This window comes from Mugil cephalus, chromosome 11, assembly GCF_022458985.1.
Source record: "Mugil cephalus isolate CIBA_MC_2020 chromosome 11, CIBA_Mcephalus_1.1, whole genome shotgun sequence".
In the NCBI taxonomy this organism is placed as follows: domain Eukaryota; kingdom Metazoa; phylum Chordata; class Actinopteri; order Mugiliformes; family Mugilidae; genus Mugil; species Mugil cephalus.
Window position 1 is genome coordinate 10,551,875 of NC_061780.1, and position 15,710 is coordinate 10,567,584.

The 15,710-nt window shown below is 46.4% G+C and overlaps 1 protein-coding gene across 1 annotated transcript in view; it reads left to right on the forward strand.

The window, feature by feature from the left end:
- itga8 (integrin, alpha 8) overlaps positions 1-15,710 on the forward strand; it is a 39,432-nt gene that overhangs the window by 7,234 nt on the left and 16,488 nt on the right. Inside the window, exons 5-15 of the mRNA XM_047598055.1 lie at positions 730-791; positions 1,223-1,268; positions 3,074-3,199; positions 3,357-3,401; positions 4,669-4,712; positions 6,562-6,618; positions 6,774-6,826; positions 6,918-7,123; positions 9,641-9,838; positions 13,734-13,779; positions 13,886-13,993. Of these exons, the coding sequence (XP_047454011.1) occupies positions 730-791; positions 1,223-1,268; positions 3,074-3,199; positions 3,357-3,401; positions 4,669-4,712; positions 6,562-6,618; positions 6,774-6,826; positions 6,918-7,123; positions 9,641-9,838; positions 13,734-13,779; positions 13,886-13,993 (991 nt within the window). The remainder of the gene's footprint in view (positions 1-729; positions 792-1,222; positions 1,269-3,073; positions 3,200-3,356; positions 3,402-4,668; positions 4,713-6,561; positions 6,619-6,773; positions 6,827-6,917; positions 7,124-9,640; positions 9,839-13,733; positions 13,780-13,885; positions 13,994-15,710) is intronic.

Below are 15,710 nucleotides of genomic sequence, written 5' to 3' on the forward strand. Positions count from 1 at the left end.
CTTTTAACCCTCACGCGGTATTTCAATTACCGTGACTCACAATGGTTTGCACTATTTACAAAATTCAAAGAGTCGTTGGACACGGGGAAGTTATGCTTTTGTCTGGAATACCCTCGTAACATCTCAAGGGTATAGCTAACTTTCTCCAAACAACTCTCCTTTCCTGGGGTGGGGCGTTTTCCTGGTGTTCAGCCACACTTTAAATTTTGTCCAATGGTTAGTTACGGTAATTCGAACAGCGCAAGTTTCTTTTAATGTGGATGTTTAGATCTTAAAGGGTCAGTAATAATAATCCCATATTTAAGCCGATTTTAGGCCACAAAAAGAGGCACGTGTGGGGATGTGCCTTGATTGACATGGACATTGGCCTGGAATGGTTTGTCAAGATGCCCTCAGGTTCTCATTCAGAAGCTCCTAAACATGGTGAAATGATCCATTCACATTCACATCACTTCTGGTTTCCCAAAGCAACACGATGGTGACGGCCAGATGCCAAACTTGTGGCTTCACAACAATGATCCACAAACCAATGAAGGACGTCACAATAGCAATGTCAGTCTTTTACACACAGTCTGTGCCTAAAACCCACCAACTTCTTCACCCCCATGTGACTCAGGTTACATAATTTGAGAAAGTTTATCAGATTTCCTGTCGTTCCTCCTAGAGCCCACAAGGCAGGTTCCAGTGTCTAAAAGACATGCTTCAGTCTTTTTTATGCGTTGCTTTCAGATGATCCAGACCCAGAGGGACAGGGATTCTGCCAGGCTGGTTTCAGTGTGGATTTCACCAAGGTAAAGAGTTCAGCAGCACTCAAGTGTTTATTCCAGGTCGGCCTCCTGCACGCAGTTTGTCCCTTCTCAAAATGCACCAAGAGAGGCTTCAAGCGCACGACTGCCAGCGAAGGTTTATGGACGCTGGGAAGATGAGACAGCATTCGTCCCTGGAGTAGCCTCCACTCATCGCTCCTTAACACAAAAGACCGAGCGCACGCACATTCTTTCTTCGTATAGTCAATATGAACCTTGACCTCTGTCTGATGGTCCAACTTTACCCTCCTGTACAGGAAGCTGTCATTCTCTGCGGGACGTCGACAGGCGTGACAGCAGGAATCATGTGTGCACATCCATACAGCTCCGCTCATTATATGCCCCTTTAGTCACACAAACATTTCCTGACGAATGTCCACCACATGACTAACCCCAGTCAACTCTGTTTATTCCAGGAAGGACGGCTGGTAGTAGGAGGACCTGGAAGCTTTTACTGGCAAGGTAAACCGAAGCGGCCGTGTGTTAACCTGTGCTTGGTGTCTCTCTTTGCAGTGATTTCATAACTGGGAAGGCGTTCAAGTGAGGGAAAAGGACGCAGATGAGTTTAGCAGTCAGGACCGCCCACGTGCACACATGTGCACAATGACACAATTCAGAGGGTCTTACCTAGGAGAGGATGGAAAGAAATAAGCCGCTTTCTCTGCCTCTTTCATTCTCCCTTTTTCCCTCCCTCCCTCGCTACTTAAGGCCTCTCGCTGCATGTAGCAGTGGAACAGGAAGTGGGTGTTTGGGCTCTGTAATGAGCTGATCGGGGGGGTAATGGAGTGTGGAAGAGCTGCCCCTCTGCTCTGCGACAAAGCTCAGAGGGGCTTGGAAAAACTCCGAGAAGAGGGGAAGAACCTCGGGGGCAGACAAGCATGGTTGAGGAGGACGAAGGCATGCGCCGATAGAGACGGAAAGCAGGGAGGACAGCGGGAGTGATAGCGAATTGCCGCGGAGACGACAGAAACATGTTGCACATGGGGGGGGAAGAAAGATGAGAAGTGAGGGAGCGTGATGGATCTCCCGCTTGATAAAAGCAGGGCTGAGGTCAGCGGGCGCCCTGGATATTCAGGGTTAAGCAGAGGGATGAAGTGTCTTAATAGGTGCGGACGCAGCCAGAGCGAAGCCGCTGAAGTGTAGCGCTACTCCCACAAGCTCCAGGTGTGCGCCAGTGTTCTCCACATCTGGATAGGTTGCGCAGCTGTGCGCGAGGAGACACGCACTCGGCCCCTCTTTCCTTTCTCTCCGTTTGTTTGTTGCGGCAGGAGACCGCGCGCTTTAACGAGAGTTTAAAAAGAAATCAGAGGAAGGATGCGATGCAAGTTTTCAAGTGATGAACGCTGAATGTTGGCTGCCACTGATTGTAACATATGGTTAAATAATGAATGTTGCCTGCATACAAGACCACACTAGACATTGCAGACAGCCTAATGGACTGCTCCCTCTCCCGTGCCCTCAGCCTGGCAAGTCAGGCTGCCTCCAGTTAAAACACTTCCTCCAAATGTTTATAAAAGCACTCAGCCTGTATTTTATGGCCTCTAATATGCAACAATTATCCTCAGCCTTCAGTCCGATGCTTCATAAGAAAAAAAAAACGTTTCTATATACAGTCTTGTTATCACTCAGTGTAAAGAGCGCTTCAAATCAGCAGAAGTGACTTATAAATCCGTGTTAACAGTTTGCGATACGGCGTCTCATTTATCAGACAGGGGCTTCATAATGAGCTGATACAGTGATATGAGATAAACCCAGCGGTGCAGGGAGAGAGAGAGAGCGGGAGATTGAGGAGGGTGGGAGAGGAGCTGCAGGGAGGGTTAAGAGGGCACGTTTTCCTCCCCGTCAGTACACACACATACGCACACACGCACATTAAGGAGGAGGATTTATGGCGGGCTGAGGGCGGCCGCAGATAAAATCATTTGTTTGCTTGACCTCTTGTTCAACGGCAGAGGCAGAGTGTTGTTTGTGTACGCGCACCCGTAATTCAGAATCCTCCCGGTGGATTTGACATGGTTTTATTGAGCCTTTTCATAGGGACGTTGGAGTGTTTGTTCAGCTATTCCTCGGGCCAATTATGCGTTTTAGCATCCCCTGTTAGCGCCGCAAATCCGCCCCGTGGAGAAGACGGTGCAGCTCCAGCAGATATCTACAGCAAGGGGGGGGTCCAGATGTGCTCCCAGCTTAAACAGCCTCAATGAACAGATGTGACTCTCGCACTCGGATTGTTTGTTTTTTTCTCCATGCATTTATCTGTGTGTGTGAAGGTCAGGTGATGACAGCGGGGATAGCGGAGATACTAAATGGCTACTCCTTAAAGGCGGTGCTGAGACAAATTCCAGGAGAGAAGCACACGAGAGCTGCTGAAGACAAGCACGATGACAGCTACCTCGGTAACGCGCATTCACACGCACGCGCACCCGCGCACACGCTATAAGCTAAATAACGTTCTGATTATCTAATTAAATCATCACGTGACTCTTGCAGCATATGCGAACCTCTGAGTTAACTCCAACCACATGTCATCATGTGCGACTGATTTCTCCTTAGGTTACTCTGTGGCGGTGGGAGAGTTTACAGGAGACTCCGAACAAGGTGAGAAAGCCAACAGTTCATTACAAACCAGCCACGTGCAGCACCAGAGGAATCCCCTCGCTAACTACATCGAGGTCGCTGTCTTGCCTGTTCGGATGCTGGGAACGCCGTGAGCGAACAGGGGGCGAGCAGCTGTGGTGAGAGTGCTGGGGTCTGAACTCAGGAGCAATAACGAGAACTGTCTCCGTCCGTCTGGGTCACGACCCCGAGGGGGACAGGCCTTCAGGAACCCCTGATAAAGGGGATTTCCTGCCCTCTGTTTTGACTGATTACAATGATTGCTGGCAGACTCTTCAAACCTCTTCAGGTCTCCAGACTGAAGTCCAGAGTATCATCTGGACGTGAAATATTAGGTGTGTAGAGACGCAGGCACGCACGCACCATTGTTTAATAAAAGACGTGCAGGTGGAGACGAGGGCTTTTGAGTTCATCTTTGGTGAGCCCCTCAAGTATGTAATATTTAGGCCAAAGCAAATTCTTAAAAGTTGGGATTACTACATGTGTAGGAATCTGCCCCACAAATCAATCTTAACATCGCTTTGTCCGCAGTTCAAAGAAAACACACGAGCAATCTCAGAAAAAAAGAGCATTTTTTTTGTCTTTATTAAAGAACAGAGAAACACAATGTGTTCAACCACAGTCTTACCACATTATTTTGTTGACCAGTTTTTAGGCTTCCTCTTCAAACCGTTCACCACACAGTCTGTCATAGTCTTCTCCCCAATGTCACTTCACTAGTTACCACTTAGTGGCATCTTTACGGGACAGCGTTTACACACAGCCATACCAACCCTGCAAGGGCCCTGAACCCCCTCAGGCACAACACATGTCAGAGGGTCTTAAAGTCAGCCTAAAGAGGCTACACATGTCTGCTGATGTGCTGTGTTGTGGTGCAAAGCTTGTTGTGGTCTTGTTTCCTAAACGCTCCTCAGACTGGAGAACTGGTCGTAACTGAGAGTTCTGAGTAAAGATGGAGGGGAATTACTGGTTTATAAGCTTGTGGTTGAGCCTGATGGGTAGAGTCAGAGGGCAGGAAGCGGGTACTGTGTCTTCTCTCTCTGGGTGGGACCCTCAGATCGTCCCCATGAGTTCACAGCACCGCACTCATCAATCAATACGCGTGCAGATCCCGAGCACCCAATCACTCACTGCGTTCTCAGCAACACTTAGCTGTGGGCTTGGCTGGAGGGGAGGGGGGAGGTTTGGGCCTCTTCTGTGCATCTTTCTCACACTAATTTGAGTCTTTCTTTGTTTTCGTGTTTTCTAGAGCTGATAGCTGGAGTCCCAAGAGGAGCGCAGAACTTTGGATATGTGAGTATGAACACACATTAAACAGAGGACAAATTGAAATGAAATGAGAGAAACATGTGGAGAAGCATATAAAATGACGTTTCACAGTGCATGACTGGCGTACGCTTAAAAAACTGCAATGAGAAGGAGGGGATCACCAGACCTCAAACCAAATGAAAACCTATGGGGAATTTTGGAGGGACATGTCAGACACTATGCACCACCGTCAGCGAACGTCATCAGTGATGTTCATTAGTTTGAATAGTTTGCATCCAGGTGTTTTGGACACTAGTGGCAGTACCTTAGTGCCTTGTTTAGACTTAGACTTGGACTTCAAAGATCCATAAGGAAAATTAATTGGTCAAAGTGGCTTAATTGTCACAAAAAGATGAGCTGTTCTACAGCTGGATGGTGTAAAAGCAGTTCTGTAGTGTTCACTCTGGCAGCAGAGCTGAGTCAGTCTGCCGGGGAATGAGCTCCTCTGACCCTCTAATGTTTGGTGTAGTGGGTGGGATTGATTGTCCATGATGAAGAGCAGTTTATCCAGTGTCCTCCTGTCCCTCACTGAGACAAGCGATATTATATGTTTTTTTAATTTAATTTGTCTCCTACCCTGGCATCCTTTGCCAAGTTGCACCTTTGCATGTTCACCTATCATTAATGGTTTGCTCAGACCACCAGTGAACTGGCTACATCTTCAGTGGAAACCGGTGATATCGAATTAAAGTTTAGTTTGCCTCAGCGTTTTATCTGAGGCCATTGTAGCTGGCCACGCTCGACCGTTTTATAAGTTTGAACATTGTAAAAGAAGCACAGGGGGATCTTTAACTTTATCGCATGCACACTATAAATCTAGATATTACTTCTTTCAATGTGTCATGTAGGAATACGGCTTTTACTGTACGCATAAATGTGTGCGTCTGAGAGGCCACAGCGTTACTGCGTGTGCGTCAGCGACGCCATCATCTATGTGCGAACTTTCATGAAGTTCGTGTCCCCAGGGCTGACTGTGTCAATCCGCCCTAATGACACGCAGCTTCCGCAGCATGTGGAGGGCGGTGACCCCACCTAACCCCACTAACCTTTCTCCACACACACACGACCCCTGTCTCTAACCTGTTGTGTAACCGCAGGAGTCACGCACACAGATATATGTACAGCGGCACTATGTTTTATGTCTGGACGTAGTAGCTGGTACATGAGTGCTCCTTCCTGTACAGACAGTGCGCCGTGAGAGGCTCAGAGGAGCGGCTGTCGCTCACAGTAGGTGGAGCGTTACGAGGGACGCAGATAAACCGTAACAGAGGCCTGATGCTGGAGTACTTGTCTGGCCTGATCAAGTTTTGTCTGTGACCAATATGACAACTCTCAAGCTATTGGTTCAATATTTATGCGTCCCTCATCTGTCGTAAGTCTACCCCCCTTTAATATGTCTTGGAGACATCTTTGATTGGGTCAACTCGTATCCTCCTGCACATGTGTGTGCGTATGTCCATGTGTGTGTGAGTGTGTGTGTGTAGCCCCCGGCTGCCTCCATGTGGTTGTTATTTTAGGTCTTATGAAGGAATTCTCGACCTCCCCCCTCCGCCTCTCCATGCATCCAGGGTTAGAACGGGGGGGGGATGAGGGGAAAATGGTAAAGGCACAAAGAGGATGGTTGGTGGGGGACTTCAGGGGAAAAGAAAGGGGTTTGAGTTGAATAAAAGCTTCTGTTTTTTATGCGGTTTTCGGACTTTTTTCCCCTGCATTCTTCTTGTGCCTGTTTGACAGACCGCTTGGCCATGTTTACTCCTGGTGTGATTCAAGGACAAAGCCTAGTGCGTTATTAGTTATGTGGTATCGTGTCTCATAGTCTGTTTGCTTGGTTTAGGTGGCGATGATTAACTCCACCAATCTGACCTTCATCCAGAACTTCACAGGGGAACAGGTAGGAGGATCAACACATCCCAGTTACATTCGGTCTCATTGCACGGATGCAGCAGCTGAGATGGATTTTGTGATTACATGAAACTCATGTTTTTTTTTTTGTTTTTTTAAATGCTACGGTCTTTGCTGTAATATCCTGCCCTGTCCGTCCTTCAGATGGCCTCCTATTTTGGCTACTCAGTGGCTGTCACCGACTTGAATGGAGATGGGTAAGTAGAAAACTTCCGCGCCACTTCCGACACTTCCTCCATCTTATTCTGTCACTATTATTATTATTAAAACCACGCCGTATCTACCCAGGACGGACGACGTGCTGGTTGGAGCGCCCCTCTACATGGAGAGAGAGATGGAGAGCAAACCCAGGGAGGTGGGAAGGGTGTACCTGTACCTGCAGACGGCTCCCCTCGCATTTTCCAAACCCGTCGCCCTCACTGGCACTCACACCTTTGGACGCTTCGGCACAGCGATAGCGCCGCTGGGAGACGTCAACCAGGACGGATACAATGGTATGCCGAGACAGACACAGTGAACTTTAAAAAATAAATAAAATAAAATAAAATAAATAATAATAATAATAATAATAATAAATTAAAGAAAGATGCATATATTCAAGCTACAAATATTCAACGAATGGAAATATGTTTAGAGGTTTCGAAACATGTGTTCCTAAAAGTAATATATTCTGTTCCCAAGCATCTGTACCTCCTTTATCCACGGACATGTCTTCCCATATGGTGTTGATGTATTCAGGGGAACCTGATAACAGACAAATCCTTTTCTGTTTTTGGACTGTTATGTCTCTGCCTGAGGAAATCCTACCAGAGGCTCCTTGCTCAAGGAAACTCAAAGCTCTTCAGCCAATCAGGAAGTGCGACGATGAAAGGTTGTCCGTGTGAACTTGTTCCTTCCTGTGATGATCGCGTTAAAGCCGTGTGTGTGTGTGTGTGTATGAGTGTGTGTGTGTATGTGTGTGTGTGTGTGTGTGTGAGTATTGGGAGTTATTTTTACCTCACCAGATGTGCCCTGAGATAAAATCATCTGGGAGTTTCTGTGCTGCAGCCCGGAGTTCATTCCTCTTCGATGTGTTTGTTTTATCCTCACATTGATTGGACAAAGGCGCACACACATGAAAGCATGCAGTCTGGAGGCCAAATGCTGCACCAATCCAAGACCTTTTGACTGATGCCTTAAAAATGAATGAAAGGATGCCCATCTGGGTCTTGTATAACATCAGTCCCGCTGATTTATCTTTTATTTATTCATGGATACTGCGTGTTAATGTGTGTAACACCCCTTTAAGCCCATTAACCATTAGATCAATAACCATTGGATCAATACTGAAGCTCTCTCTGCCTGGAAAGATGAATCACATCTGCTGTCAGTCAGCGCGTGACGGTCTCAGAGGTACAGTGATGGAGATGGAGCCTCTCTGCCTGGCGGTGGTGACACGGAGACGAAATGCTTCCTGAGAGCTCATCCAATGAGTGCACGTCCATGTCTGTGCGCGATTTCATTATTCAGGATTATAGGACAGAGTAAGCATGAGAGCGCTGTGATCAGGGCTTTCAGCAATTTTTCTTCACTTATGTCAAACTGCCGGGTTTGAGTATACCTATGACCTTGTAATCAGTGACAGATCCCTTTTTCTTCTGTGTGATGACATCGAGCCTCTTCCTCCTCCTCCCGCAGCAGAAACCTCACCACTCCACGTCAAAAAATTCCTCTTAAAAACCCAACCGTACCCATTCCCTCTCATTATTATGCCTGTGTTGAGTTTCAGCTGTCAGAACCTTGCAGTTTGGCTAATTAAATTTGCCATGTTGCTCTCTTTGTGTTTAATTAGGCCACCAATTCTCACAGAGTGTCAGTCTGTTTGTGTCTGTGAGTAGCAGTCTCCTATAGCTTTGTTCCCAGTGATCACAGTGGGTGTTCCGCCGGCGTGTTTGTGGATGTCTGCATTGTGTGGGACGCTGTTGAGCAATGCCCATGACTGACTTTCACATTATTTTTTTCTGCATTCTTTTTTTTTTTTTTTTTACGCAGCTATTCGGTATATATACCCCATATAGACATACAGACTCGCAGACACATGTGCGCAAACACAGGCTCACATATATACACTTATATACACACACACATGGTTGCATTTATCCTCTCTACCCCACAATCTGCTTCATGTGGAACTAGTTGTTTAGGCTGAGAGAGAAGGGGTCCAGAGACAAACAGGATGTCTAGAGGTGTTTGGACAGTTACAGTACTGATAGGTACGTTTAATGCAGGGAAGTAGAATACAAAGACACTAAGGGTTACAGCTATACATTCCTAAATCTGTGACGAAATGGCAAAATTCCGACTTTTCATACCAGGACAGGTGCAGAGAATTTGTTTTCTTACATGTTCTGCTGCATTTCACAAAGGAACAAAGGTACGCTTATTGGCTTAAGTTTAAATAAGATGATCGATGCTACCAACCAGCAGCTACCTTATGTAAGCACGGAGAAGGGAAATGAAGGAAAACAACAAGCATGTCTCCACCCAAAAGAGCTGTCACTAAAGATCATTAATTGACTAATTGCCAGGTCTCTAACTTGTTTATATTGTATCCAAGAAATCGTTCTGCACGTAACCCCTGCAATGTGTTGTTTTTACACCGAATTGATACATATTTTGTTAAAATAAAACCTGCTTTCCTTTATTTCTGTTCCCTACTCTTGTCATTTCCAATTTGGCCATTGTTGCACATCCAGAGCACACCAAGTAACCGAATGTTAGGGTAATTGCCTGAACAGTACACGGGCAGAACAGGAAATATAGAGCTGAGACAAGATTTGAAAATAAGTAAATCAAATTTGAAGAAAGTAAGTAAATGGCCATCTTGTCCTGGTCCCTCGGTTTGTAAAGGTCAAGCTCTTTTCCTTCTCTCTTCACTCTTCTTTGTACCTGTATGTTTTCCTCTGCCTCTGCCTCAGAGGGGCCTTAACCCTGCTGATGTCTAAACCATGCGTGGGCCTGTCGTCCTTTAGACGTGGCGGTGGGCTGTCCGTTCGGAGGCGAGGAGCGCGGAGGCCGAGTATTGATCTTTAATGGCAACCGAGACGTAGCCGTGCGAGGTCTGACGCTGAGCCAGGAGCTGAGAGCAGCCAGGACCCCCAGCGGTGGTTTGCCTGGATATGGATTCACTCTGAGAGGAGGCCAAGACCTGGACAACAATCAGTATCCCGGTAAACACTCGACAAATCAGCCTCTCTCTCCCCAACTCCCCATGTTATAATCAAAATTCCTTCTCAGACTTTTGCATTCTTTCGCTTGCTGCTCCTCTCGTTACAGCCTCCCTCCCCTTCATTCTTGACCTCCTCATTTCACCATTATCCCGTACACTCCTCCGCTACCATCTCCATGTTCTCCCGCACCGCTCTCCTCCTCTTTTCTGGTAAAGTCATCAGGGGGGGAGGGGGGGTATGGGGATGTTTGCCACGAACTGCTGCGGCATTCATTCTTCTGGGATTTACAGTTCTTAAGAAGGAGAGAAAACATAAGGATAGAAAGAAAGAAGTTTAATAAAACATTATCCTCGTGTTGGGCCTGTCAGACATTCAAAACTCTGCCTATATCCCTTAAACTGTAAGCAGACGAAGCGCTGAGTCAGATTTCATGCAGCTACTCCCGGCTTTTTATGGCACCTACCTACTTTACTGGACACTTTTCACCTTCTTACTTCTCTAAAGCTATACTAGAATAACAAAGCCTACTGATAAAGGGATAATTTTTGAAAGTATTTATATGCATCAGTTTTTAATCTACAATAAAGGGCCTTGAAACAAAGCAGGTCTGTAAAACCAGCCTTTTACTACCTCATTTTCTCCCTAATTTGGAGCCATTGTGCTCTTACTGTTTCTACTGCTCCATCCGTCCGCAGATGAGGCTGAAAACGAGAATTTGTTTGGCTTTACCTTTTTCTTCCCTTTGCCCCCACTCCGTTCCCCCTTCTTCTCCTTTTCATTCTGCTGTAATAACAGATTTCTTCATTCCACAAACAGGATATCAAGGAAGTACACACACATGAACACACACACACACACAAGTTTGCATGTGCAGCTTTTGATCAGTTTCACTGGCGGAGAGTGTGTGTGTGTGTGTGTGTGTTGAGCGTGTGCCAGGCTCCAGGTCACATTTAGACCCACTGCAAATCGGAGATCAGAATTAAAAACATTGCACGGTAAATACACAGTCGCTGGATTACAGGTTAAAACTGGCGGAGGCCCTCCGAGGAGGGAGGAAGCGGGGTAGAAACTCATGGGTGGCGGAGTTTTCAGCCAACACACGCATAAACCGTATAAACACGCGCGCTCGCCGACCTGCAGCGCCCGTGTCGTCTGTCATTAGGGAGCCGCGTTACGGAAGCTCAGTTTGCGCGCATGGTGTGTCGTTTGCAGGCCTGTAAAGTCACACTGTTCAAAGGAGCCGAGGACGTTTGATCAGCGTTATGAGGGGACTGCACCGGCGTCTGGGAGGCCTGCTAGAGCCACCATATGCTCCCATCAGCGTTAAATGTCATTAGTCAGGAAGGATGGCGACGAGGGTCCACTTTTAGCTTTAATGGACTTTACCTCGAAAAACAAAAGGACAGAGCTTAATTAAACTGCAGGCCTGTTTGGTCCTTGGACACAGAAACAACGCCGATTTGATAATTCATACATAGCGAATGGGGCCGGTTGTGCATCGGCAGGGTCAGATTCCATTTGAGGTTCAGCCGGTGGGTTAAAGGTCAAAAACTGACAGTGGTTTACCTGCCAATCACCGGCTCGCTGAAAGAGTTACAGACAGAGACGTGCTGGGGTTCGTGATTTGCATGTGTGTGTGTGTGTGTGTGTGTGGTGGTGAAGGGATCATCAGGTCGGTCATTTGGTTGTTAAGTAGGCGTGAAATACGTTACTGGTCTCTGCGTCTGTTTGCACTTTCAGTCTAAGTTCCATATTATATAGGATGAACTTTTGTCATATTTCTATTTAAAACAATAAGACTGGAGGAAGACGTTCACCAAGTAGCTACCTTTCCAGACAATTTCCCCAGTTTCCTACTGTGAGAAGACTACTTTTCAAATATGTACAATCGCTGCTAAATTAATAAGTAGTCCACCCACGAATGAAGAAATCCTCACTTTCTCTCTTAAAACTGCTTCTTTCTCCACTGAGCGCCGCTGACCTTTGGCTTTTCATCATCAAGGCCAGTCCCCCCGCAGACAAACAGGCAGTCAGGGCAGGCAGCCAGTGACAGCTTGACAGTCTGTCTAAACTCTGGATTGAGAGGTTGTGTTTTCACAGCCCAGCACGGTCCGCATCAAAAAAAAAAAGGCAGCTCAGTTACTGAGACCCTACCTGCATCCAGAAATGCCATCAGAGAGTGGAGTGCGTGAATGCTGGTGGTTCAGCGCGTCTCCGTACGCGCACACACACACGCGGCAACCTCATACAAGTGGCGGTGGGGCGAGCTTTCGCGTGTGTGTGAGGAAATGGGATTGACGTGGAAAGGAAAGTGGGCTGTTATTTGATTTAGTCCTTAATGCGGCCACGTGAGCGCTCTGTCTGACACTTAACCCCAAAGGCGCCCTATCCTCAAATCAGCCTCATGTCGCGCAACATTTTTGAGCGAACTCGAGCGTAGGGATAACGAGCGCAGACAGCCCCTCTATCGAACACACATACTCATAGCAGGAGTGGAGTTACAGTTTCCAGGTTACATAACTCCAACAGTGGGACGGAGAAGAATTTGGACAAAGAGGTGGTCCCTCTCAGTCTCCCTCTGCTAAAACACACCTAGCTTCTGATTGATTTCACAGATTGTGGTTTAAAGGCCAAGTGCGTGATCCTCTGCCCTTTCTATCAGCCTCCCCCCACCCACATCTCCTTCTGGTTTCTTTTCCACTCTGTCTTTTTTTTTACGTACCTCTCCGACTGCACACAGTCCAGATCTTCTCATCGCAGGTTTTTGATGCAGTCATCACATGTGCACACACGCCCAGAGGAAACACACACTCTCAAAGTGACCCAGCGCACCCCCTGGGGAAAGGGGGACGGGGCCTAAATGTTTAATGTTGTGGTTTCAGGGGGGACTCGGCGACTGCAGCCAGAGGCAGAAACAGATGTGGCTCTCTCAGATTCAATTAGTCCCTTTGTTTTTAAATGCACAGGAGAGGAAAGACACAGCAAATGACAAGCAAAGTCTGCAAGGGGAGGCTTTCACTTGCTCACATCCATGTTGGCAGCATACAACAATCAAAGCGGATTTTAATCCTATAAATGATCAGTTGACTAATGAGTACTGAGTATTTTATGTTTTTGTCACCATCATAAGAGATTTAACTAATAGCGCTCAGTTGTTTCTTACTCTGTAGCACTGGGTTGTTCTGTTGTTCTCCGGATCACACTGCTCCTGGCATCTGGCAGTAGTGGCTTGCATCCATTAAGTGCCTCTCTTCAGTTTCACATTGTTTTAATCAGCGCTAGTATGTGTGCTTATGAGCGTAAATGTGTGTGTGTGTGTGTCTGTGTGTGTGAATGTGGCTTCCATCGGTATGTGTCCCCTGACCGCATCCATTAAATACCAGCTCTATTTTAAACCTTGCGAGCCCCATTAAAAGTGTGTGTTCATCACAAATCCCATGCAAACAAATAAAAAATAAAAAAAATCTCATATAGATGAAATCTGGTGCTGCTTACAATTAAGAGCCGTTCCTACGCTGGCTGTTGGGAAATGTTGTTTAGCGTAATGTGATTGCAGCGATGTGAACCTCCTAATGGTGCTGGAATGCGGCGTAGGGTCCCTGTCTCCCAGCAAACTCACACACACGGTCACACGTCGGCATCAGCGTGGTCTGTTTATGAATTTAGTCTTAAAAGGGTCATGTGTGAAGACTAAAGGAAGGATGGTGACATCTTCATGTCAGTGCTATATCACAGACTGTGTGTGTGTGTTTGTGTGTGTATTAAATGTGAGAAGTCTGTTTGATGAAGATTGCTGGAGACCTTGAAATCAGTCCCATCTGTGGCATTCTTTGAAGCTCTCTATTTCCCGTCTCCTCTCTCTCTGTCTTCTCTCTCTCTCTCTCTTTCTCTCCAGATCTGATTGTGGGGGCGTTCGGCTCAGGCGAGGTGTCTGCGTACAGGTAAGAACGTGCAAAGCATCCCGTCTCATGTTAAGTATTTTTTTTTCTTTATTCTCCAAAGCTGCTGAGCCGTTCATTTGTGTTTCATCTGTGTGTGTTTGAACAGGTCTCGAGCTGTAGTGTCTGTGGAGGCCTCAATGGTCCTGACTCCCAGAATCCTGAATCCCGATGACCGACAGTGTCACCTGCCTCAGACAGACATCATGGTCACCTGGTAAAAACAGCATCGCTTATCCCAGTTTATTGCCATGTAACATTAATATTCTCTCTGTTCTGTATGAACCAGAACTCCTGAATGATTGAAAGACGCGTTCATTTCCCAATGGGATGGTTCCTCTTTATCTGTGTGAACACACCAATCAGCCACAACATTAAAACCACTGATGGGTGAAATAAATGACATTGAGCATCTTGTGACAATACAATGTTCTGATGTTAAACTTTCAGACCTGGCATTCATGTAGATGTTACTTAGACATGAATGAGCCACCTAGACCCACCTAGACCAGACGGGACACCCCCACCCCATAGCAATGACACTTGATGACAGCAGCCATCCCCAGCAGGATGCAGCCTGACACAAACACACACTCAAAAACAGTTTAGGAACAAGTCAAAAACCATGAAAACAGCTCAAGATGTTGACCAGGCCTCCAGATTCACTAGATCCAGAACTGATCAAGTGTCTGTGGGATGCATTGGAACAAGACTGAACAGGACAGTTTTGGCAGCACAACAGAGACTTACACAATATTAGGATGGCGGTCATAATGTTATGCCTGATTGGGGTACGCCGTATGTTTTGAAATCAAAATTTGTTCATGGCACACACTTCCTACCCCGATTTGGATGAGTTCGAAAATATACATCTAGATTTGAGTTTTGGAAACTCCAAAAAGAGATTTTAATCTCCACCAGCTTCTCCACAAGGTTGAATAAACATAATAATAATCATAAAAAGATTAGAGATTAATGGCGATTATCAACAAACGAGTCTACGTTAGAAAGAAAACCGAATGCTGACTTTGGAACCCGGCTAGCAATTAAACAAGGGCAAACTGATTTTATTTAATTTTTTTTTTCTTTTGTACGTTGTGTCAAGCTCTTCCTCCGCAAATTTTTTCCAGCTGTTTGTAGTTGTGCCACTTCCGTTTCACACCACGGTCCCGGACAATGGCGTCCATCAACCTCACACTCAAAGATAAAGCTGAGAATGGCAGCTTTGAATGTTTATTTAATTTAGTCACTTTTCCAGTGTTAATACTCATGTTAAGTCATAATCAATTGGTAGTTAGAAACGTGGACCTCGTGTTTGCGTGCGTGCAGGTGAATTAAAGCTAAACGGTTTAAACTCTTAAACAAACACGGGACTAATGAGGCCCTCTGCAGCGCTGAACCCCAGATCTGTACCAGAAATTGCGCTGCTTATGCCGTATCATAAAACGGTATGCAGTAAAAAGTATACGCTTTCACAAATCACGCTGACAGATGTGACAAATATTTCACCCCTGTGCTCTAGATATCAAGCCAAAGTCTGTTTTTCTGTGTCTCCGGTGTATTAATGTAGCAGCACACCAGAAAGCATGCTGGTATGACCTGGAGATTCAGATTTATGGAACTCTGCAATTAATTTGAAACTGCATAATGCTATTTTGATTATATTATTATTCCTGAGGGTAGCAGGCTGGCTTTGAACGGACTGGGGGTGAGTTTAGTTGAGGGGAACCAGAGCAAAGGCTCCCGCTGCTTCGCCACAGTCCACTGTTGGTCCAAACTTACTGGGGTTAAAGCTGTTGTACGACTGTTTGGATGACAGAAGTGCACTCGGCCGGTTGCCATCGTGGCGTCTGCGTGGTGGTGTGTGAGTCTTGGCAGGGAGAGGAGAGGAGAAGGGACCGGGGTTTGGGAGGGATTGACTGTGGAATTTTGTC